The sequence below is a fragment of the Micropterus salmoides genome, unplaced genomic scaffold, assembly GCF_014851395.1.
Source record: "Micropterus salmoides isolate LMB-PRFRI ecotype aquatic unplaced genomic scaffold, ASM1485139v1 Ms_hic_scaffold_11, whole genome shotgun sequence".
Classification (NCBI taxonomy): domain Eukaryota; kingdom Metazoa; phylum Chordata; class Actinopteri; order Centrarchiformes; family Centrarchidae; genus Micropterus; species Micropterus salmoides.
The window spans coordinates 22,235,741-22,261,643 of record NW_024040152.1 but is presented as its reverse complement, the minus strand read 5'-3'; the positions used below and the strand labels follow the sequence as shown (position 1 = coordinate 22,261,643).

Sequence of the window (25,903 nt, the reverse complement as noted above, 5' to 3'; positions counted from 1 at the left end):
AAGTGCTTGTCTAAAAGTCACAGGGAAATTACACTGTATGTGACCAATGCAACACCTGTAATACCTGCTGATCAATCAAGTAAGTCCTCGTTTCATTTCATCAAAACAGCTCACACCCTCTCACTGAAGTTCATATCCTCCAACCGTCTGTGTCCAAACCAGGAACTGATTTGGCTGACATTGTGTACCAGGAAGTAATTTTGCCTAACCGGTATGTAAAATCGTAACTGAAGTGATGTGTATGTGGCTGGGCTGGCAGGGAGAGGAGACTGGGAGGGAAGGAGAGGAGGACAGCCAAAAACAATCCAAATATCCTGGTGTGACTTTCCAAGTGTGTGCATGCGTATGTGCATAGTGTGCGTCCATGCATGCACTCCCCTTTCTATGAAGTCACTATTTGGCACATTGCTCTGCTGCTCAAATGTGGTTCATGTGTATCAGTGCAGTATCATGGGTAAACAGTGCCCTCTTTGGTTGTGCAGAAGAAAAGCAACTCAGAATGAGCCAGGCTGAACAAGTACAGGCAGTATAACAAGTGTGGGGACAATGAAAGCAGAGAGGAGAAGTGGCACAGGTTGTTTTTTCATTGATGTAAAACTAAAAGAGAGAAAGGAGAGACATTTATCTTCAGATTGTTCAAAATTACTAAATATTGTATATATTTTATGACTGAACATATTAACTGGCTGCTTATTTATCAACTGGCCAGCACCATGAGTTAAAACATTGGATTTTTAAATACTGCATGTACATTGCAAACTCTACAAATGACAGAGAGGACTCTCTCAACCAAACATTCTACAGCTACTTTACATTAAATCGTAATCAATAAGGCTCTTGTTATGTAAACATCTACATGATGTCTTTTGTAATTACATTATACTAACAAAGAGCTAGCTTTAACATTACTGATAAAAGATCATGCGTAGCCTTCAAGGACTTAAATTTACAACTTTTAAACCATGAATGAGAATACAGAGTGTTTTTCAGAAGGATGACCTCATCCTGATATTGCAGAGATGCAGTCTTTTAATAAAAGCACTTCCCATGAGCCAAGGCTGCCACCAAGAGGCCAACGTAAAAGTTGCTACTACGTCTCACACCAGGTGATGTCATAGTTTAAGAAAGAAAGAGTTAGAGAGACTGAGGCAGGAAGGCTGAGAGGGAGGGATGGAGAAAGGGTGATGTCATATTTTCAGAGCAGTGGAAGCTCTGTCTTTGTCCAAACTCTTTCATTAAACTCTGCAAATCCACACAGAGGTTAAGAACAACTGATCCTACGGAGGTATCTGTCTGATATTCACATGATATCGTTATTTTTAACTGTTTTTGAAGAAAGACATAACATTCCGAGTCCTCATGGTCAATCTGGCCAAAGACTACACACTACATCCTTCAGGAGGCCAATTCAGTCCTTGTCATTCCAGACTATTCCGCTCTCTCCAATCCATACCCAACAATTTCATGCCATTCTAGACAACTGCAACTGAATTCCATACTATACCATTCAAAATAACCACCGCCTGTCCTGAGTGCAATCTCTCCTGATTCTGCCCATGACAGGCAAATTCTCCTTCCAACAATTGCACTGTGAAAAACAATGTGCGAAGACACACAAAGACGGAGAGGTGGAGGTAGAAATAAAAACAAAAACAGTGATGCTGGAGGAAAGACAAGAGGAAGCACACATCCAAACTAATCCTTTAATTTTAGCAGTGAGAAAGTGACCTTTAAGGTACTTTGTTGAGAGGGGAGTCACACACATTTACATATTCTGTGTGTGTGTGTGTGTATATTAGAGAAAGAGAGAGGAGAGAGAGAGAGAGAGAGAGAGAGGAGAGAGAGAAGAGAGAGAGAGAGAGAGAGAGAGATCAAATCTTCTGTTAATGTACATATTTTTATTGCACAATTTAGTTTGGCAATTTAAATGTCCATGTTTCCCATGCCAACAAAGCCCCACAGAGTTGAATTGAGAAAGAGGGGGTTCTGAAGCTTCATCTGTGAAGGATCAAGGCATCTCCGAGCTACATAGTGAAGTGAAAACATTAGTTGGAGTGGTAAATAACAGTTCTGCTCTTTTGCTAAGCTGTTACACCTGGAGGACACACAGATACACAAAAAGACACACACTCTACTAATAAAATCTGTCTGCTTGTAAAGGCACTTCACTGACTTAAAGCCTAGTTCACACTACACAATTTCTAGGCCTACTTGCCGCTCAGCGAGCTCGGCGACCATCTGTGGTTGGGAGTAAATCAGCGGTTGATCAGCGGTCGGCAGTTGTTATGTGTGAACTACTCAACGACACATCTAAATGGCTCCCCGACGCATTTCTGACACATCGCCGACGTCTGCCAGATATCTAGCACAAAACCTGGTTTGGAGACCACGTCGGGTGCCACAGCCGCGGTCAGCTCGTGTAGTGTGTGACCCCCTGTCACAGAACAGTCACGTAGTGTGAACGCCACAACAACTTCAATACTCTCATAGGCCGACGCTGAAAGTTGTGTAGTCTGCACAAGGCTTTACTCTGGGTTTTCAGTCCTACACAATGGTTCACGTCCAGGATACATCGCCATAGTAACGCATTTTGAATGGCTAACCTGCTCTGGAGCAGATTATGTTCGAGATAAGACAACACTATAAAAGCACCGCCTATTGACCAATCAGTTCTCTTGTGGCATCACAAATTGTAGAAGATCCCGCACACTGTATTACTGGCTGCTGCAGAGATGCTTTTATATTCTGATAGCATCCTACAACAGAGACTGACTAAAGCCTTGTACTAGTTGTACTTTTAAGATTTATTTTGGGATTCAAGTTAATAATATTATATATATCTATTATGAGACTGTCACATACCACCGCACCTTCTGCTATCTGGGTGCAGTAATTAGGTGAGCTTTCAGTAAATGTTGGGAACTCAAGCAGTGGTGCAGGTCCAACCTTTCAACCACAGCCGCTACAGCTGAAAGAATGAGGTTAACAACCATTCCGGTGTCAGTAAGGTCACCGGTGTCAGTAAGGTCAACATACACACACACACAATTACAAGTACAAGCAGGTACACAATTACCAATGTCAATTGAAAACACGACATGATCACAACCTCTTGCTAATGCATGTAGTCACGCAAATGATATGTAAAGGCGCCTGAAAGCCATTAAAACAGAACTAGTCCAACTGACACACTGTCTATTGACCCTACATCACCTTTATTCTGTTTTAGTGTAAAGTGTCTTTCTCACAGGGATCCGCACGAGTGATGTTTCTAATCTTGAACAATGACGACTGTCAAACAGAATACACAAATGTGTTTTATTTCATAATGTACTGTATAGTGACAGAAGTGAAATATTTTATGAGCACAGATATATATACACCACTATTTGGGAGGACTTCTACGGAGCTGAAATCCAATGAAATAAACCGCTGTAACATTTACATTTAACACTTTTTGAAACCAGCCTGCCTGTATGGTCACTGCATGGTCCTGCTTTCAGGAAGAGAGAGGAAGACAGAAACAAACCTAATCCAGAGATTAGAAAAACCCAATATCCATAACAGCAAGTTTTAACCTTATTACCTTAGAGTGTATTACATTACACCATCTTGAAATGTGAATATCTGCTGTGGACAACCGGAGAAGCTATGTGCTGTAATTAGATTCTAAGACAGGCAGATATTCCCCTTACAGAAATCAACGTGGGAATAGAAAATAACTCTAAAAACCCACACTCACTTCCTGAAAGACAACTGCCACAGTTGCACTAAATTACAAAGCTGAAATAGATCTACGGTTAGACAATTAGGCACAGTAAATATCAAGCCTTCGTAGATACTTGTACTGTGGTTTGTGTGTGTGTTTGAGTGAATGACTACATCTGCATTTTTGAAGTGTGTGATTAAATGTCCCCCTAAGGCTGTGAAGACCCCATGGTGAGATAAATGTCTGAGGCGTTAATATTAACTCTCTCTTCATCTGTCTGTCTCTGTCCCCCTCTTTCTCTCTCATGCTCTCACAAACACACACACACAGAAAACTACTGCATACAGAAAATACAATACAAACACTCATACTGTATTGCAGGCAGGTATTGTACAACTAACCACACATAACCTGGCAGAACTATTTTTAACTGACAATTCATTACACACACGTTGAAATAATGTAGACAGTCATTCTCTGTCTCACTTTGCTTTGTCTGTGTCTGCCTTTCTCACCTGTGCGCACACACACAGTAATGGAAATTACTGATACAAATGTTCCAGAACACACACACACACTTAATCCCTCATGAAAGACCTCTGGTAATCTAGTCCATCATATGTCTGGCCTCCATGCAAAAATACATGCAAAAGTAAACATGAAAGGAAGCATTCAAAGTAGTCACGTTTGGTTTACCAATCTGTAATCTGACACCTGCCAACTGTGAGGTACATTCTGATTCTCACTCTGTCAGGAAAAAAATAAACATTTAAACTACAGATAATGAAGTCTAACCAAGATCTCCTAACCTTAACAAAGTACTTTTTTGACCCTAAACCATAATCAATCCCTAGCCAAGTCCTTTTTGTGCCTTAAAAGGTGAGGCATGCAAATCTGGAGAAATCCACCATGGTAAATGACAAGGCAATTAATGTAACTAACATTAGTTGTGGGTTAGCAAACTATCGCTGCAGTTGCTGTGGCAAAGCTTACATGCAGAGAAGGACAGGTCGGTCACTTAAGAGAGACAATTATGAATACATAATATTGGATAGATATAACATTACCACAACATAATAACATTTTGAACTGAACAATTCATGTTTTCATCTTCCTGTATGTTAAAAAAAACAACTGTGCAACACTTACTGACTTACAGGAAGAGTTTGCTCTATATTTAACCAAAGCATTTTGTTTCTTTCTGGAGCCTTCACCAGGTTTTACAGAATGGATTAAAGTACAGCCTATATATAAAAACAATACAAAAGGCTTTTTGTTCTTAAATAAAGAGCAGATTATTTGAGTGAGTCGCCAAGTGGATTTTTAATTTTTTACTTCAGCACCTAGTTGGCTGCACTCTTCCTTTCGTTCCAATATATCGGGTAAATCCTGCTGGTGAAAACTAGATGCAGACTGGTATTGCAATGAAATTAAAAATATCAGTGTCTGATTGAATGGCCTTGTAAATTATCAGCCATCAGATATCTGCAAATGCATCAGTATGTTACTTCTTAATCACAAAGCAAGAAAGCTAATCAAAATTGGTGTGAATAGTGATCACAGATTTTCAAACTTTACCAATCATTTTAGCAGGAAAAAACAGACTCCAAACATGATCCAAACCCTCACATTAACCATTTTTAACAAATTACATTCAATTTGTAGATTTGATTGGCAATACACAAGCCTTGGAAAGCCCAATGCAGGGCCAAACAAGTCTTACATCTTACTTACAAAGCAACACTGCCCCCTTGTGTCTAACAATAACAATGACCTCAGTTCTACAGGTCCCTAGGATATAACACTATTATAAAACGCTGTTTTATCATTTTAGATGTTCATTCATTTTCTTATATTCAAGCCATTAGTCTAACACCTATCAATGGTTCTATTTTAGTATTATTCTATAAGCATCTATTATTAGTAACATTGTATTTGTATTGTTGTTTGTGATACGTTATCACTGACCAGCAGTCAATGGACATAATACAAAACACCACAATAAAACAACATCTTACCAGTAATCTTGTATCCGCTGGCAGCTAGCTGTCCGGCCATGTACTCTCCATCGGAGTTGTTATGACTGCAGCCCCACGTTTTCATCCAGATTTTTTGGGTGCCAGGGATCAAACTGAAAATGAACAAAAATTTGATGTTTTTGTTATATGATGTGTAGAAATGATAAAATCATTATCAAAACCTAATGTTATTGCAAAAATCTGCGATAAAACCTCTATCAAAAGCAAAGAAGCTTCTGTTAATTGTGTAAAAGTGTAGTGGGACAGCCCTTTAATGTCTAACCTGGTGGGTAAGCAGGCTCTGGTATGGTTTGTTTGTAGTGTGCAGTAAGCCAAGTGGATAGTAAATATGATATGGGAGATTTTCTCTGGTACATGAGAAAATGAAACCGAGTTAAAACAGAGGTGTGTTAAGCTTGTGTCCAACATGGTGTAATTTAGCAGTTATGCAATAAAAAGTGAGTGAAAAATATAGCCCCTGTAATATTAATGTCAGACACCTCTTTTTGTCCTGTTTTTACCTGTTCATTATTCATTATATGAGGTTCATTGGCATTCAATACATTATTTCTTCATGAGGCATTTGTGTCACCAAAGAAGTTTAATTTAAACAAACAACAGTAAAGTAAAGTGCTACATGACTTGCTGGCAAGATTCATGTAGCCCTGATGACGCAGGATGACAGTCACCATAACAGTCCAACGGATGAGTTACCCGCCAGTCCACAGGGCTTTATGTTTACGTATGTCGGTTCATCGGTAATAAGTCTGTGTGAACACGAAACAGACCAGAACAAAAATGCACCAGTAAATCATGTTTTCACAGCTACTGTCCTTGTTTTCCAAACAAAAACATTATGTACAACAAGCTGCACGTGGCACAGTTATAAAAATGCAGTTCTGCAACGTTTTACTTAAAACTTCTTTGATTGAACTAACAAAACCAACAACTGAAAATCATGTCTTTTTTATCTACCGGAGAATTTTCACATTTTATTCAGTGCTAATAAGGAAATATTAATAAATTACAGTCAACATACACCCACATGTGTATTATAATACTTTATAATACATTTACTGAAAAGCTTGAAATTAAGACAGACAAAATTAGCAGTTATCTGAACACAGGAAGGTTGATCATTTGTTAGTTCTGTAACTACTAAGCGACTTACTGGGAATTTAGAACTTACTTACCCATCATCAGCACAAAATAGGGATGAAATGATTACCGGTTTAACGATAAACCATGGTAAAATGCCCAACGGTTACTATTACCGTACAAATTGTAATTACCATGATAACCAGGTTTGATTAGCGTGCTATTATAAACTCACTGTCCAGCATCAACCAAAGTTAGCGACAGTCTCCCAGAAGCAGGTGCGCATGCACAGTATGCAACGTGGGTTTGTTTGGATCAGTGACAACATGGCGGACATTTTTCAGTCACTCTGAAGTCTGGTCATATTTTAGTTTTCATGAGCGCGCTGAGGGAAACTTGATTGAAAAAAAAAAAGAATCTTATAGTGAATGCAGGGTTAACTTTTAGCTTTGATATGTCTATCTGACTTGCTAATAGCTTGTAAACTGAAACTCTCAGGGTGAGCTGCTATTGTAAAAACACTACATGTTTTTCTACTGCTGTTTGCGTTGTGTCTGCAAACTATTCGTCCACTGCACATGATAACACGTTACACAGTTTAGTCAACCAACTAGGATATGTTGTTCATTTTAAATCTAGCAGCTATCAAATTAGTTGTAAAAGTGAAAGTGTCAGAGCAGGAGAAACCCTACAGCAGAGGTCGGCAAATAAGGCGAATAAAAATTATTCCAAATCATGTTCACGTTTAGGTAGGTTGTGAGATCGATTCTATCTTACTGCAGATGTTTTTTTCTCCCTTGTTAAACAAATGGAATAAAAGGACACCTTTTCACATGCTCACAATAAAGCATAGGCGGCAGTGTGTGTGGGCGTTCGATCCGCATTCATAAACCTATGGACGCTTATTTTCATTCCCCTGAGAAAACTCAAGGGAATCCAATCACACATTTACGGCTTTGTCAAAGGTGTGTCAAGCAAGCTAGAGACTCTTTTGAATGTCCTTCAGAACTCTTTAAAGTAAAAGCTTTAAACTTATTAAATAAACTTATTAATAAACTTGACATGAAGCATTGCTGCAAAAGACGTTCTCGTGCTTTTATTTTAGAGGCACAATCACTTAAGAGGAAGTGATGTGTAGCTGTCATGACATCTATTTCAGCATCAGCCGCTATCAATTTATTTTTTTATTTACTTTTCTGGCCAGATATTATTGCTGGCGGGCCGCCTATTGCCGACCACTGCCCTACAGACACTGTATTTACGTCAGTTGTTGGGCTTATCGCAGTTACTATCACTGTCTTCTGAAGACTTTGTTTTTATGTAATTGTGCATGAGATCATTGCATTACCTATATAAAATGAAATCTTGATAATGCACATTTAGATGGTTTTCATATGTTTACAAAAGGTATTTATGCAAACAAAATGGCAATTTTATTTGTAGTTTTAAATATAAAACTTGTTGAAATAGTTTCAGTGTATATCAATACAATTTAATCTTTTTTGGCACATTTTTACAGTACCGTGATTATACTGATAACTGTGATCTGTGATATGAAACTTTCATGCTGTTTCATCTCTAGCATAAAACATATTGTGCAGATCACAACAAACTCCAACCTCAACTACTGTACCACCATATTAAACAGTCGACATACCTGTCAGCATGGAGTTCCTCATTGCTCAGCAGCTCTGTTCTGTTCTTCCTGGACCTCGGTATGATATTCTTTCTAGCAGACTGTCTCTCGTGAGGAGTTGGGTCGCTAGAAGACACCATGTCCTCAATGTCATCAATCAGAGAGCCACAGGCGGATGGCATGGTGGTCTAAAAATCAGACAAACAAATAAAAACACAGTCTTGGTTAGCACAGCATTTTTCTAGAGACTCTCTCTCACACAGTTGAGACCTGTGAGTGTTCAATAAAACCCTGTGTGTAGCACACGCTGATTGCTAATTGCATTTAAAACCATGACTTCCCAAATAAACGCAAATATTCCCTGTAGCACAGTAATCTAACAAAATTACAAATGTAAAAATAATTAGCCTAATTACATGAAAAAGCAGTCTAAAGGTCACTTCTTTTATGTAAAAACTCTGGGTAATGGGATAAGATGATGTATGATATGACAGGGCCACTGAATTGAGGGAGGCATCCCTTTACCTTTGGTGCAACAAATATTGCATTGGTTGAACTGGACGAGACAAACTAGGAGCAGCATTTGATGAAAAGATATTACAACACCACAGTGAGGTAGCATAATACAGTATGACAGCAACTAACAACTATTTTTGTTATTGATTAATCTGACAATTCTTTTCTCAATGAATCAATTAGTCATTTGGTCTGTAAAACACCCGAAAACATTGAAAAGGCCCATCACAGTTTTCCAAGGCGATGTCATCTAATCTAAGTCTGACCAACAGTTTTCAATTTCATTATTTTTAATAAAACGGTAAAAGTGTACTGAGCTACCCGAGATACTAAGTTCATCCTATATACAGAGATAGTTTAACTTCTTACCAACAGATTTTATCTTTTCAGCTGTCTCTCACTCCGTTTGTGCTTTCTTATTCTTCTGGCCTTCTCTACAGTGTAAAAAGGGCTTTCATTATTCAACTGAACTCATCTTTCATTTGAATGATGCCACAGAAAAAAAGGCTATCAAGCTACATAAGTGGTGGCAGCAAAAACTTGATTAGTGGGTGCTAGGCCCAGTAAGTTGAGCAGATCAAGCAACCAGCCTGCTGAGACGTTGAACATATAACGTTAACGAGTACATTACAACTAGTTTGCTAGACTTAAGCAGACATAGTGAATATAAAATAAATGTAAATCACAGATACTTCGTTCCTCAGTTTGTCGAATAACCGTTAACGTTACAACTAACCAAAAATACCCGAATGGTCCCTTGTCTTAGTTGCTGAAGATGACACTTCACGGATGTCACGTCAAGGTCTGCGTTAATTATACATCCTAACGTTAACTGTTAATTGAAATTGAATTGACTTTATGTTAGTTATATTAACCTAACATTACCCGGCTCATATATATTTTCTCATTATCATCCGACACCCATAGCATTACCGCATTCACACCGGTGAAAAAGCTTCATTTGACAGATACCTACCAACCGACAGTTAACGTTACATTTAGTTAAATAACATGGGAAAGCTAGCTATTAGCTGGGCTAGCCTCATTAGCTAGCTATTACCCACGTGCCCCTTATTGTAGACCGGAAGACCCCTTATGATGCTATCAAACTCCCTTACCTGAGTGGCCATGTGGTTACTTAGTTCAGATAAATACGAATTCCGAAGAAAGGCTGTTTTACAAGTGGAATAAAATAGTATTTACACCATCAAAACAGTTGTCACAACTCTCAGGCCGCCATACTTGTGCGTAGCTATGGCAGGACAGGAGGGTCAAACTAGACACGTGTGTATTTTACACATGGAGACTGGACAATGCAAACATTTTTACCATATAATTTGAGGTATGCCTTTAAGAAGAGTAAGATATGAATAATTCAAAATATAGGCTTTTTTGTTTGTGTTTTGCCTTTAAGTCGCTGGTGTTTTTTTAAGCAGATCTGAGATTTTTCCTTGTACTTGCCTTCTATTATACTGCAAAATCATCCCTAAAGACATCAGAAACAAAACATTTCCATATTTATATTGCCTTTATTCAAATCTTCAATTACAAACACCCAGAGTACAAAAATGAATCCATTTATCCCTCCCCCCAAACAAATTCAACTCAAATTCCTCATTTAACAGATGTTAAAGAAACTTATATAAATGAATGAATAACACACATCAAAATTCATCACATTAACTTCAACATTCAACAGCACAGTGATACTTTCACCCATGCGTTCAAATTGCAACAAAAAAAATTTGATATTACAGCTCTTTTTTTCTGTAATTAGTCGAAACAGGCAGCAACATCATAATTTTACAGTCAAATCTTTCCTATCAAATAGTTAACTTTTCACATAACCTTTACACAATATTTACGGATCAGTATATTGTATTTGGTAACAGCTTAAGAATAACCATAGGAAAATAGCAGGAGAAACAGTGCTGTGTCAATCTTGACAATAGTTAACACCACATTTAGCCTAATGATAACTTTCCGTAAGGTCTAATCACACATCAGAATCACACATTAGAAATGAAGGAGCTGTAATTTTAAGAGTCACCCATAATACATTTTCAGACTCACTGGCAATGACACTAGCTTTAGCGGTGCATTAAAATCTTTCCCACTCCATTAGAAACCCATGGAAAGGTACAATCTTTCCAAAAATCATAATTTTCCTTCATGTTAAAGTGGATAAAATATTGTGACCAGATTCTGGTCGCTTGAAATTGATGGAGGAAAATATAATTACCTATGTTAATGGTCTTAGAAAATATCACAACCGTGGTTACAGAACCAAATGGGTGGAAAAACTGACTTTTCCATAAATACATATGAAATACACTGATATAAATATGCCTATGGGGAAATTGTTTTCTTTGAATCTGAGCATTTCTGTGCATTTAAGTCAAATTTCATTCCAGTATGATAGCAGCACTAATTAGGCAAAGTTATGCTGACTAAGAAATGTATTTTCTTAACTGAATGGGTGAAGTTCAGGTTAAAAATTGGGTTTTGAGTTTGCAAAGTAAAAACGCTGTTTTAACAGGCTTCAATGCTCTCCATCAAAGTGAAATTGGCAGAAATACAAAAAAAGAAAGAGAAAAAAAAGTGTTAAAGGCTCCCTCTCATCATTCCAAAAATAAAACGGACACACAGTGTCACAGAAGCAAAGCCCCCTACACACTTCAGCAGAGGACACGAGTCACTGATCCTGGTTCAGTGGTGTATATTTAGACATAGCAATGTCTCCTAATGACCAATAAAGGGCAGACAGGCTAACTGTGAATGAATGACTGCATGCATGAATTATTAAATTTATACTAACTTCTTTTTTGGGGTCTAAGAGACACTCTACATTTTTACCAAAGAAAAAAAAAACACTGACAAAACAAAATAACTTATGTAAAATATTTTAAAAAAACAAAACAAAAAATATATTGCAATACATTTGTCTGCTTTTCTACCCATCAAATGTGCAGCCCAATATTCAAATTTATGATGCAACACCATGAGACTGGTTTAAGGGCAAAGGCATACTCTATTATTATATCAGGCTATGAGTGGAATCTCGCACACATCAATGTAATATCAAACACATCGAAATAATAAAAGGGTAATTTCTATGATGAAAGGGAAGTCAAAGACGCATACACACAACGGCATTTACCTCTATGCCCTATTACTATTGTCCAACATTAAGTGGGAGGTAGCCTACAGTACCTTGTGCACTGAGAAATTTAGAAAACTGTACATCAATTTACACATGACCGACCTACCTACCTACCTACTCTTTAGCAAGCTTGATCTTTGACATAACTCACACATGCTGCACACGCCTTTGCTCAAGCGCACATCAATCAGGCCTGGGGAAAAGTTAACACTAACAGCAGCAATATTACCCGCGGTCGCAGGTTTCTCTAAAAGCCAGGGTTTCAGACAAGATGTTTGCACTATTAGAAGTGAACAACAATGGTGTTCCAAATGCCTAGACAGAAAGAAAAAAAATCGCATCCCTGCAGCTATGAATTCACCTCTAGCTGGCTTTTCTTGATTAACCACTGTCTGAACATTCAGTGGCCCCAAACAATATGACAGTATCACCAGGCCTAGTATGAAACATGGTTTAGTTACACTGAATTTGCTCCAATTTCAAAAACAGGTGTATGTCTTTTTTTTTCTTCCTTTCAAATTTTTTAAAACATCCTAGAGGGAAAATCCCTTCATTACATGCTGAAGCCCAAATTAGTGGCTATCTGGCCCCTTGTTACTTTGGTGACCGGGATATTAGTTATTTTTACAGTATTAAAAGCAATTAAAATTCAACACTTACTAAACCTAAAAAGACTAATATATCTCCAACACTGCCCACTCAGTATACGCTGAGTAGGCAGTGTGCATCACTAAGTGGTTCAAAGTCAAATTTTTCTGATTAGCTCAAACAACAGTATAACTTCACAGCACGCAGTCTAAGTGGTGAAGCATTAGGGGAGGTTTGGTAATGGAAGCTTCTACTGATGAAGCTGGAGGGGATAACTAAAAAGCAGCAAGAAAGTGGAAGTTTGGGTCCTGAATATGAAGTATCCATAAGAGTATGAGTCAGAGTATGAGTTGACATTCAGGTTCGCACATCACATGTGCCAACAAGCCGGATTTTTTTTGCTTAATCCCACTTTGCCCAGGTCGATGGGAGAGCATTTGTGTGCTGTTAGCACATGGGTCATGTAATGTAATATCCAATAAAGATCACAGTATCTGTTCCCATATTGAACGTTTTTGTATTCATTAAAGTGTAAATTTTCTATTACGTGTACAAAATATGAGGTTGCCCACTTAATCAGTAGATAACACCCTGGCAATTTTTTACCTACTAAATTCATTTTAAATATGGAGCAAATAGCACAAGGGAGAAACAAATCATGTGCAGTGGGATCAAACTAAATACTAGCCGTAAGGCATACTGTAAATAGTTTTTGCACTTAACATTTGTGTACACGTCTTCTTTTAGAGCATTTAGAGTATACAATACTATTATTTTCCTTAAAATTGGATTGGATTATGTCATGTGCACGTCTAAACAGTATACTAACTTCCATGCAGCTCTCAATACATCTAAATAGGGCTGAAAAATGCACAAAATACTCATACTCTTAGTAACTTTATGATTATAAGGCCAAACAGCACAACCTGACAAGTGTGTGAGAGGGCAAAGCCTGCCTCACCGTAAGATAACCGTAGTCGTGAATGCTGTGCACCAAAATTACCCTCTTTTTTTTAATATTCACTTTCATTTCTAAAATGTTCTACATTTAAACACACAAAATGCCTCAGTCAGCAGTATGAGCCTTCCATCGCATATCATTGGTGTAAATGAATGCAATCACAAAGAATTCTTCAGAATATCCTCAGCCATAGCACATGGCATTAACACATCTTAAACTCTGGGAAATTTTCAAGAGCGAGTTACCTGGATGAATTTGGAAACCTGACAAGAAAATGCATCACTGGGAACACACAGATCAACCTTATCCTTTCCTTGACAAGACGCAGATTTATGGGTCTGTCAAATTCCCATATTTGCAGGATCGGTCAAGATTTAAACAGTAAACACAGTTCTCTTCCCCCTTCTTGATCATTCTACAGATGGCTTTTGGTGAAAGTATCTGTGCATCTCAGGTGCATTTACACTTGGATGTTAGGCTAAACCACACCCATGATTTGTGTTAATTCCAGGTGGTGTGGAGGTGTGAATTTTGCGCCATACAGAGGGGAATATCCTCTCCCCTCCCCATTTATACTTAACCAAACAGACAGCGAAGGATTTCAGATGTCCCCCAATGCCAAGCTACACTGGAGGCCACATAGCCTGAGACAAAGAGTAATGGATACATCTTCACAATCACCAGTCATGTCTTTCTGTGAACCGTTTATCTCATATGCCATGTAAGAACATGGCATTTCTTCCCACTGGGACTGAAAAAGCCCTCAATGTTTCCTTTCAATCAATTTTGAATTGGCTTCCAGTCACAGGCATCAAAACACTCACTGATTCTCCATCTCTCTCCCATGCACCTAGTCTGAATTTCTATTACCTAATGCTAGCTGCACAGAAGATCATCCAGGCCGAGAGAGGGCATTTTATCAAAGTCACAGGTGTCAAACAAGTCGCTGATTCCCTGGTCATCTCCCAAACCTAAAAGGTAGTCATCTTGGTCAAGAAGAGGTGGCCCAAGGTTTAAAAAAGGTCCCAGGGATGAAGACATCTGGTCGTCCGTCTGCTGAAGAAGACTGGTGTAAGGGGACGAGATGGGGGAGAGAGTAGTGACGCACACAGCTGAGGAGGATAAAGGTGGAGGCAGGGAGGAGCTGGGAGTTGTCGTGCAGCTGGGATCTGTGAAAGAAATTGGGAGTCACAAGGTAAGCTAAACAGGTTTGTAGGCCAAAAGGGGAGACCAAATTTCAAATCTGCTCAAAAACACCTTTCATAGTCTTATCAAAGACAGTTTGTTTTCTTTGGGGGCTTGGAACGCTGCATGGACACAAGCAAGTTGTGCATTGAACAGAGATTAGGTTAACTGTTATTCATCCAGCTAATCTGGGGGTTTTGTGGCCACTGGGAGGGACTGTGGGACTAAAAACAAATCTTACTGTAGTGCCAGCTCTCCAAAGCATTGCACATTTGACTCTTAATTTGCTTCATTGTCCATACTAGTTAAAATAAAATGCTAATCAGCAATACTCAGCATTGTAGACATCTTTGTTTATGCCAGGGTCTGAAAAGATGTATACCTTTACAACCACAGTACTAGCAATGTCACAGAGTCCATCATTAAATTTGGTACAGACCAAATCTAGACACCTAGTGACTCAGTCAATCCCCCAGGCTTTTCATCTAGCACAACAAGCAGGTAAAATTGTATTATACTGTCCATGACAAGATCCAGTACATCATAAACTAAAGAACAAATTCCCACCAGTCTCAGGTGTCCTTCAAAATTAATGTAAACATGCGAACAATAAATATGTTAACACTATATGCCTCAAAGGACCGTGTGCTGAAATGGGGGGTGGAAGAAACACTGCAGTAAACTCAAACACAGGTACAAAGATGCTTACAAAAGATGGTAGCGACTATCTTGTGTAGAAATAAAAAAATTTAAGTGACTAAAAGTTACATATAAACGTAAGTAAGTCCCTTTATGTAAAAAAAAAAAATGTCTATCTGAAACAAACCTTGAAGGACTTTGAGGAATGGCGAGTTCCCATTGATATCCATGTTTCCATTTTTTACAGGACTCCTGGGGTCATTTTCCTCATCTGGGCACAGCAGGACCTCTATAGGACCTTTAGTGCTGGTCAGGTGGATGGACAAACTCTGGAGAGGGGACAAAAATTGTGAGTTCAAATAAAGAAACCGATTTTGAAATGGGGCTGCGCTTGCTAAGAAAGACAGACGGACTCTACTGAAAGAGAATTAAAAACCTTTCCACATACCCTCAACTTGTAAATGTACTAGCAATCTATATACACCAAAGGTACTGGAGTCTGTGCATGTAATGGTGTACCTAACTTAGTGCAAATTGATACATTAAGTTTTGCTACACAGCTTGAGCCTGCTTTAGTGACTGAGATGTCACCCTAAATTCCTGGTAAAACAAATATAATGAATTTATTTCCAATATATTTGGAAGCGATGTGGCAAGTCAACTGGAAGGTTACATTTGCCAGCAATACGGACGCAAAATCCATGGCAATAAAAGTTGCAATAGACTTTGTAATTCACTTTGCCCTTTCCGAGTTGGGTGGAAGCTTTGACATTGCTTCCTCGATGGTCCTCTGGTTGGCAGTAATTACAACCAGGTGTTTTTCTTCCTCATATGCGTGAAAACATGCAATATGGTTTTTCATGTTTCCAAAATATTTTCATGTAACGTGCATATAGTGTGGCTCTTGCCCAGGTCCCTTTTCCTTTCAATTTCATAGAAGCCAAAGTGCTTCTCTAAGCTAGCTTCTAATGCAGAGGATGCCGATTTCTCCCTCTGCCATCTTGTGCCTCCGTTATGTGCACGCCACAGACTGTCAAGGCGCTGCCACACTTCCGCAGTTTAGAGTTCTGCCTTTTACATAACGTCAACACTGTGTTATAAATGAAAATCTATTTTACATTTGAAAATGCATCTCCGACTCAATTTTTCCCCCACCCCTATTTAACAGGTCACTGGACAGACTAGCAGCGTACTATTTGATGGCACCTTTTTTTTTTAAGTTTACACACTGCAAAGGTTTTGCAAAACATTTGTCTTTCAAATGCTGCATTTAGAGAAAATACAATTGTTTAGCATCTTGCATTGAGTCAAATAATTTAATAAAAATATGTGCATCCAACAAAAATAAGGTCTGGGACAAGAGGATAGTCTGCTTAGTATAAAGACTGGAAGCAGGGAGAAGTCTCGCTTTATTATAAACTCCCTTCAGACATAATTATTCCAGACAAGCATGTCATGGACCTTTCGCAACACTCGATTATTCATACAAATATACTCTGGCTAAGAACAGAAGTGATTACCCCAAATGCCCAACTGTTCAAGGGAAGTTCTTCAAGAGAAATACAAGTCATAGGTGGTCAGATGACAAGTGAGCAAGAAGCAGAAGTTTCATCAGGACAACAATGACAGATACAGCCTGTGTGTTTCTGTGCTTGTACACATACCTCATCAGGGTCTGGTACTTCTAGTTTGGTGTCAGTGGGTGCTTTGACGACAATCACAGTCTGGTCTCTGAGGGTTCCCAGCTGTTTGATGTCTTGGTACGTTACATAGGCATATGTGGAGACCAAGGGGTTAAAGAAATAACACTACAATGTCACTACATGTTAATACTAAACATGCTAAAATTAAACAAACATCAAAACTAGATTGACTGCATGCATGCACATGCTGCGGAGAGATGAATTACTTAACACTTGTACCGTAATGTAAAACAAAGTTCTGCTTTATGTGCCATCCGTCTAACAGTCACGACGACAGAGCTGGAAGATGAAGCTTTGCACATCTGCTTAGGATCTGTTTTTAAAACAGATTTTGCCATCTTAAATTTAGTAGGTCACTGATCACGTGCACTAACAATTTCTTACCACCATCAATTTGATGATGTTTACCTACGGAACATAGTTCCAAGAAATGTCAACACTTAACTACGTCCCTAAGAATCATTTTGCCTTTTGCATTACACATCAACTAACAACAAAAGGATATTTCTGGTTGCCTGGCAAGTCGCTCATGTGTCTCATATCCAGGCTGCATCTCTGGATGAGTTGTTCAAGCCTCTGTTCTTCTTCTCCCAGCGCAGAAACCTCCGCTGTCAGTCTCTGTCTCTGGCTCAGTGCCCCCTCTACCTCCAACAGACTACAGCCCCTGTGAGTGAGAAAGGAGCAAGGACAGTGAATTAAAACAGATTTAGCGCTTGCTCAGGCTGTCTCTTATTCGTGCTTTCAAATATTCGGTACAACGGTGGAAAAAGATTGTCTAATCACAGTTTGTAATAGAGTTGGTGTACCACAGATTAAGTGATATCTACCCTGTGAGCAGATATTGTAGAGGATAGTATGGTTTAAAAAACACTATGGGATTGTTCTAGAAAACTATATTCTCAACAGGCAAAAATATCCCTAGGTCGTTCACTAATCTACAAATATCCCCTGTAAGGCACAAGCACACTACAAATCCCAATTATGAAGGTCAGAGTAGTGGAAATGTTTTGTCCCTAAATGCATTCATAGGCCTAAAGTGGTAAGCACAGGTGCTTAAGGTGCTATTCCTAAACTGAATGTGCTCTTAGTGATTGCTGAGCAAATTAGGGTATAATTAAACTGGCAGAGTATAGTGTAGCACCCTTCAGGTATCCCCCCATGCTTTGATGCGGCAACAGCTCGCATGCAGCCACATGCCTTCCTGTGCTCTACAGACCAAGCAACACTTTAAATCAGTTACCATTCATAACATGGCAGTTCACCAACCCAAGATAAACCCACAAAGATTTCCTGATATTGTTAAAAAAAATAAATAACCTGCTATATAATTCATAACTTCTCACAAACACAATTCGCCTGAGTTAATGTTTTTGTGACACACTTATCAAATGTTTTATTATTTGTACATCCATTTAGACAAACCAGGATTCTTTTTCAACTGTGTGTGGGGATTCAGCTTGTTGAAATAAAAGCACAAATGTTGCTGGCAAGAGAGGAGGAGAAAAACTGAGCAGGGAACAAATGATTATTATAAGGACTGAGAGCTAATGAAAGAAAAGGAAGGAGATCCAGTATGAAACACATGAAGGGAGAAAAGAGAGGCGGCAGAAAGTTGGACGAACCAAGAGAACTGGAATAAGTCACAATGTTCTCACATTGTTGCATGATGGGATGAAATGCGCACAGTATATCTATTTTAGTGGGCGCTTGGGTCCGCAGGTAAGATGAAATACACGCACAAGAAAACAAAATGCAAGTATTTGAGTGACAGAGCGACACAGAATGAGCACTTACATCCACTGAATGTTGTTCTTTGATTTCTTCTTGATGAGGTGAATGCCTTCTAGTACATTGGTGATATCATACAGCCGCCTTTTCTGTACCTGAATGTAGAGGATACAGGTCCCGTCAGTTAACTGTGTAAATTACCAACCGTAACACCAGTACCCAAAATGTTTTCAATTCTTTGAACAGCTATATTTGATTAAGATGTCCCCTAGAAATGTTATTTTCCCTCCATTTTATTTCTTGGTGCCCCGGCTTAGTACTGTTCACCAATTTCTAAAGAATTTCCCCTCGGGGATCAATAAAGTATTTCTGATTCATCACAGGACTCAATGAAAAAAATGTACTATTTGGTTAGGGTTTCATTACATGAACATTCTATCACCAACTCCCCATTTCTTTTCATTTCCCATGAGCCTTTTCAGCTTGGATCTGAAATTACCTGTAATGTTTCTGCGGCGAGGTTGAGGTCCAAAACGCCGTCTGAAGACTGAGCAAGAAGGTCCACAAACTTCTTCGTTAACAGCCCGAGGGAGGTGTCGTACCGAGTCTTCTCCGGTGGAGACTTGGGCGCTATGGTGGAAGAATTTTTAAAAGGTAAGTAAAAACAAAACTTCCTAATAACCATTTACCTGGTAGCAGGATGCCACCTGTGTAACTGCAGCAGGTTTCAGTAGAAGTTAATAATAGGTGTAATTTATAATTTAATCAAATTCAACACAACCACCCTGCAATAAATCCTGCATGAATGAAGCTTACTATATTTGGTGTCATAAAGATGTAGATTCAATGACATTGTGGTCATTTTGGGAAACCAGTGTAGCGTTTTTGTCAGGACATCATATATAGGTTTAATAGCACAGGATCACAATGCACACATAAAACTGGTGGGGTTTTTATTTTTAAATCAGGGAATGTTAGAACCAAACGACTCAGTCAATAATCAGCTGGGAATGTGTGATTTATATGAAGAGGGGATCACAAGCTACGCTACAGGTCAAGCAACGAGGTGAGGTTACCTTGAACTTTGATAATCACCAGCTGGAAACGTTTTACGTAAAGCACAGTGTTAGATATGTGCGCGTTCTGCCTTTCAGTTTTGTTCCGTCAAATTTAAGGGATTAAAATGTAAAATATTGTATTTTACGGTATGACATGACACAACAGGTGCTTTATTTTTTACTTCTAACTTAGGCAAATACACATGACAAAATTCATTTTAAGACTACTACTATACCAAGAAAATATAAACCAGAATGTGTTGAGCCTCTATTAAGGTTTGCAGATGAATTTGGATGCTTGGTTTAATGAAAAGGGAAAAGTACTTTTGAGATTATTCATTATTGAATGAATGTTGAAAGCCTATCATTTTCACACAAACTGTAAAATTACCCGGCTCAAGGGCATTAAACTGTTCCACTTAAGAGTGAAAAGAGAGCCGTTCTTTGACTCTTAATACAGATGTCTAGAGCATCACACCGTCCAATGTGTTCAGCTCAGTGAGAATCATTTTTCAATTTTTTCCCCCCGATAACTGTATGAACACAGCTTCATTGAGGCTGTTCCTGTGTGTGTGTGTGTGTGTGTGTAACTTGCCGTGGACCGAATCTCACACAGGGTGACCCTGAATCACTGTGCTGTAAAATTCTAGGTTACATGTACAAACGGGATGTAAGGCGGCTTCAGTAGCCTTCTGCATCTTACTTCTGGGTGTCTTTAGCCTTGCCCCATTGGCTGCCGCGGTCCCTCCCCTGCCTCTTGGAGTCCTGGCAGGTTCAGACTGGTACTGGTGGTCGGAATCATCAAGCGCCAACCGTCTTTTTGCCTAGGTGGACAAAAAGCTACCGTTAACAGGAGGTATTGGCATTTTGGTAACTTGGCAGGCATCTTATCTTTGAAGCCACGTGACATAAAACGGCTTGTGACCCTGAATGCATCAGTACTTTGATCTTATGTCTCTCCAGTGTCTGTCATGACAAGTATGCATACAATGACAAAAAGTTAAAACATACAATAAAAAGGTTTTTAAGTAACGAAAAGGTTTATAAATTGATTGAAGACCGTGCACTTGCTATGCAAACTCCAGTGTTATGTTCCTTTTGATCACAGAATCTAAGACATTCTTCAGCAGTCTTTTACATTGTAGTTTTTAAAGAGCGCATACTTCGTAGTAGAAATTTCTTAAGACACAAACCATAAAATAGTTCAAGCTCTTTGTAAAAATTCCAATGTACCATAAGAAACTGCCAGCCTAACGATGTGGCACAAATCCACTGGTTGTCATTCCTTTTCTGAACTCATATGCCAAGACAAACCCACATAGCTTAAGAATGAGTCACACCTTTAGGTTTGATCACATTGTTGCACAGTATCACCAAAGGAAACCACTGTTAAGTATGCAGAGACACCCGATAACCACACTTTAAATATTGCCAATAGCAGATCCCAACCTACTGTCCAAAAATCATTTTATCTATATTTATCAAACTCCTAATAATGCCCATTCTGAACTGATGTTTGGGAGCTTATTGTCTGTTTGGATTTAACCCAACATTTTATCCACATTCATCTCTACTCAAGTGTTATAGGTTGTCAATCTCTAATCTGTCATAATTTCTTCTGAGGTAGCTTGAGAAAGGTGAGACATGTTCATTACCTATGGTTTAAGCAATAGTATACATTTTAAATGTCTGCCTCATCACCACTGTAGTGATGGACACCATTTTTAAGACCATTTCGGGCACTGATACTGCAGGTGTTGAATTGCCTAACTTTGAGAAAGGTTACACTTTGTCTATCACAAGCTTAAATTGCCATTCTGGTCATCAATTACACAGCACAATGGCTTAGTGAGTAGCCTCTTCATTCAGTGAACCTTTAAGACTGGTGCGTTGACAAGAACCCACTCTGTTTTAGTGTCTTTGAGCAACACACCAGTACTAGGGTGCTGGTCTACGATTGCGTTTTCCTCCAAACCCCTTGTATGTGATAAGAAACCCTCAGGACAGAATATTTTAGTACAGTAAACCTGATCTTTAATACTTCATGTTACTTAAGCTAGCCCAAGTATGAGAAAGAATACTATGTCCTCTGTTACCAGTCAAACTGTCAGCCATTTTATATCAGCAAGCAGCTCCCCCCACCCTCTGCCTGGTCATGGCTAAAGCCTATGATACAGAGGCTGGTTTGGTTAATGAAAGATGAATAGCCAGGAACAAACCAACACCCTGATTGCTGCTGAAACTATTATGTGGTTTGTGCAGGGTGAGAATACAGGAAACGTGCAGTCAGCACTAAAGCAACAAACTCGAGTTTCACTTTACTTGGCATGAAAAGCACCATAACGTTACACTTTATTTACAAAGAAAGGGACAACATTCGTGCAAAATTAAGGTCAAGGCCGACAACGTGTAATGTTGTCCTCTTATAAATCAATACTGCTGCTAGCCTTGAAAGCTAACACATTTTCAAGCTTCATCCAAGTTGGCTTGCATGTTCAGAGACGACTGGGAGAAATATCTAACGTTAGTAGTTTCACAACTGAAGTTGAGTTTTAGCTACGCACAAAGCCCACGTCTTTGCAAGTTCAGCCACTCGTGTCTTGTTACAAAGCCAAAAATGTGCTAACTAAGAGCCAAGCAGCCCAACAATCCCCCCCAACCCCCAAAATTAAGACAACAGTAGCCACTAGGCCACCGCTAACGTTACTCATGTCTTACCAATATTTCCATCTGGCTGCTAGAGTGAAGCAGACTCAAAAGCACCATGAATTTAGCATAGCATGCTATTAAGATGACAGGTCTACGTTTCTGTTCATGCAAAACTAACTTAAACTCGCCGCCTGCTTCCCTACAGTCAACAAATCACTTAACCTACCTACTTGGATAACTTAGCTAGCGGTAGTAGTTAGCCACCTCGCTAGGTTAAGTCGTGGAAATGCCCTGGCTAAGCAGCTAACATTAGCTGCCCGAACAACAAGCTCGGCTAGCCTTAGCAAGCTAACATTTTGTCGCGTTTGTAGCAAGCCTAATAACGTTCAAACGAGCTGTATAGATGATTACCGGCGGTCTCCCCAGAGCGGGTCGTTGTCCTGCTCCGTTTGCTGCAGCTTGTTGTGGAGTTGTGTAAATGTTGTTTATCTGAGGTTCGGATAAACACACATTTGATGTCTGTGTAACGTTGCAAGGCGGTGGGGTGGTTATTATTTGGATAAAGGTAGCGTTGGCTTGACCGGGGTTTAAACGATCCGAGAGAGTTGTTAAAATGATATTATTGTCCAAAGGAGAGCCCCCAACCCCCGCTAAAATCACTTTGTCCGGAGCCGAGGAGATCCCTCTTCTCATCTTGCGTATTCGGGGTAACCCCTTTCTAGTCTCTGTACTTTCAAGCCTGTATGGCTGCTAATCCGCCGCAATAGTTACAAAAATAATCAGACCGAAGTAAAGACGAGAGTCTGATTCATCGACTTTTTTAAAGTATTTTTCATTAAGAAAGTGCATTTAGGCAGATGCAACGGATTAAAAAGTAGCTCAACTCTCGTTTCCCCCGTCTAGAAATGGCTTCAGGAAACGGCCTGATGAATGAAGGGATACGGTTTACGCGCTCAAGAGCCCTCCCGCGAAACTCAGATTTCCCGGGAAAGTTTCAAACAGAATTTACATGCCATACGCGATTGGTGTTTCACATAAGAGTCCCCACCCATATTACTGCCATTTTGACCAATAACAGCTCAGGATTTGGTGCGCCACGTGTTCATTGGCAGATGTAAACAGGGGACGTCACTTGTCATGCCTCGCGTGTTCCCTGACAGGTCGCTAAGTGGCGCAAGTGACCAACTGTGTGCTGAAGAGGCAGGGTGAAATGGTAAATTAGGCATCCTGTAACAGAACAAAAAGCACGATTATGTACTTCATAAATGTGGCCAGTTATTCACAATATACTAATCTTTTGGCATTATCTGAATTGATATTTTTATTATGCGTGTAGTGAGACAGTATATTCGTGTCACAAAATTTTGGTCTGTTCTAAAGTTTACAACAGTAGTAGAGATCAGATGTTGTTGCGAGACCTTATGCATCAGAATGACAAGATCATCCTTAAGATAAAAGGTTGCGGAGTGAAAAGTGGTGATAACAATAAATACAACTTAACAAATCTAGTAAAATACAAAATGCACCCTCCTTTATTTACCTCATAAATGATGGTATAATTTGAACTTGAATATTGTTAGGCATCAAGGTATGTTGCTTGTTTTCGTGCTTTATGTTTTCTGCACAGCTCCTTCAGGAACCCCTATGTAATTCCTTACTTATTTCATGTGGAGTACGTTTTTTTTAAACATTTGCAAATTTATTTGTTTTGTGCTTCTTTGTTTCTGTTCAGTGCTTCTGATCTTTAATATGTGTCAAGTACATTGTTGGACATGAAGCCAGCTTTAGCTGTGTGCCTCAGCATAATGTTAACAACAAGTAGAAATGGACTTGGCGAACGAACAGTTTAGCCCTGATGGGTCTAATTAAATATATGTTTTACAAGCCTGCACAGAACTTTAGAGCAGACTCACAGACGGCCATTCAATACAGAGCATCATTAAAATGTTTAGATGTGTCACTGATTTTGCATATCACTACATATTTGGAAGCTTTCCCAAGTTAGCATAAAACTGACATATTCATTTCTAAAACCTACCAAAGGTATACAGTATGTACTGTCTTGTCCAAATATTAGTGTATCTTTGCCAATAAAGGTTTACATTCAGTGGTGGACTGTAACTATGTGCATTTATTCAAGTACTGTACTTACTTACAATTCTGATGTATTTGTACTTTACTTGAACTCTATTTTATGATATACCCCACTGCATTACGGAGGGAAATATTCTACTTTTTACTCCATTACATTTATTTGACATCTATAGTTAAGATTGTACAGACCGAATATGTAAAAATATCATGTACTTTTTATAGATTAACTACACAATAGTATATAGAATAGTTATAATAACTATATAATAATCCCCATTTTGACAAACCACAACATTAAAATGCTGTTTAAACGTTAATGCATATAATAATCATATAATAATATAATGATCTGGAAGGGGCCATTCTGCATAATAAGTACTTGTACTATATTTAGCTGATAATACCAAATTAGGTAAGCATTTAAATTGTTGATTTTATTTGTAATGGAGTATATTTTACATTGTAGTATTTCTACTGTTGAGTAAAGGATTTTAATACTTTGTCCACGAGTGCTTACATTATAGGTCTGAACTGTTTTCAGGCCATATAACACGTTGCATACCGCTATCGTAGTAACCCACATGATTAATAGGTCAGAATGTATGTGCTCCCTGTAAATAGATTGTGAATTGTGATGGTATTATGATATACAGGTTGAAAAGACTACCACTGAGGAGGTTTAAGAATCTCTTAAATGCCACATTAATTGTTTATTATCAGAAAAACTAACATTCATAGCTGATGCCCCATTTTACATGTCACCCTTGGACACTGCACAAAAAGTGCTCAGTGTATTTTCAGGGAGCCACTGATAAGACTTGACACTTGGGCATTAATTATGAATCACAGCAACACTCCACAATAACGAATAGATATTTATTCTCCTTATGACTCTTAGCTCCGCCAGCCACGGTCTATCGGGAAAAAACATTCAGTCCTTTCACAGATGACCTTTCTTCATACCTTCTGCAACACACACACAGTTTTAACACATGATCTGGGCTACCTCATACCTAAACGTTAACAAAGCAGGAGGTGTCATCTCTTTAATAGGCCTAAATATTTTTTGTCAGCAAGAGTCCCAAACAAAACACAGATTTTAAATAGGGACGTAGGAAATAGCGACTGGTCCCAACGGTCCCAACTTGTGCCAAGCTT

At 38.9% G+C, this 25,903-nt stretch overlaps 2 protein-coding genes across 3 annotated transcripts in view; both read right to left on the bottom strand.

The window, feature by feature from the left end:
* Window positions 1-10,237, bottom strand: part of cdkal1 (CDK5 regulatory subunit associated protein 1-like 1) — a 287,599-nt gene extending 277,362 nt beyond the window's left edge. Inside the window, exons 1-4 of one of the 2 annotated variants that reach the window (XM_038711896.1) lie at window positions 10,096-10,234; window positions 9,347-9,411; window positions 8,483-8,649; window positions 5,728-5,840 (exon numbers count right to left, since the gene is read on the bottom strand). In XM_038711896.1, the coding sequence (XP_038567824.1) occupies window positions 5,728-5,840; window positions 8,483-8,643 (274 nt within the window). In that variant the 5' untranslated portion in view covers window positions 8,644-8,649; window positions 9,347-9,411; window positions 10,096-10,234. Of the gene's footprint in view, window positions 1-5,727; window positions 5,841-8,482; window positions 8,650-9,346; window positions 9,412-10,095 lie in introns of both variants that reach the window. The other variant, XM_038711895.1, reaches the window with a different exon arrangement.
* A 249-nt stretch (window positions 10,238-10,486) lies between these two features.
* LOC119897875 (transcription factor E2F3-like) lies at window positions 10,487-23,586 on the bottom strand. Its single transcript, XM_038711894.1, has 8 exons — window positions 23,063-23,586; window positions 20,706-20,826; window positions 19,444-19,574; window positions 19,011-19,099; window positions 17,722-17,880; window positions 17,178-17,292; window positions 15,701-15,842; window positions 10,487-14,858 (listed from the first exon to the last, which is right to left on the bottom strand). Exons 1-8 carry the CDS (start codon window positions 23,342-23,344, stop codon window positions 14,566-14,568), a joined length of 1,332 nt encoding a protein of 443 aa, XP_038567822.1. The 5' UTR covers window positions 23,345-23,586; the 3' UTR covers window positions 10,487-14,565.
* Window positions 23,587-25,903: the final 2,317 nt, after the last annotated feature.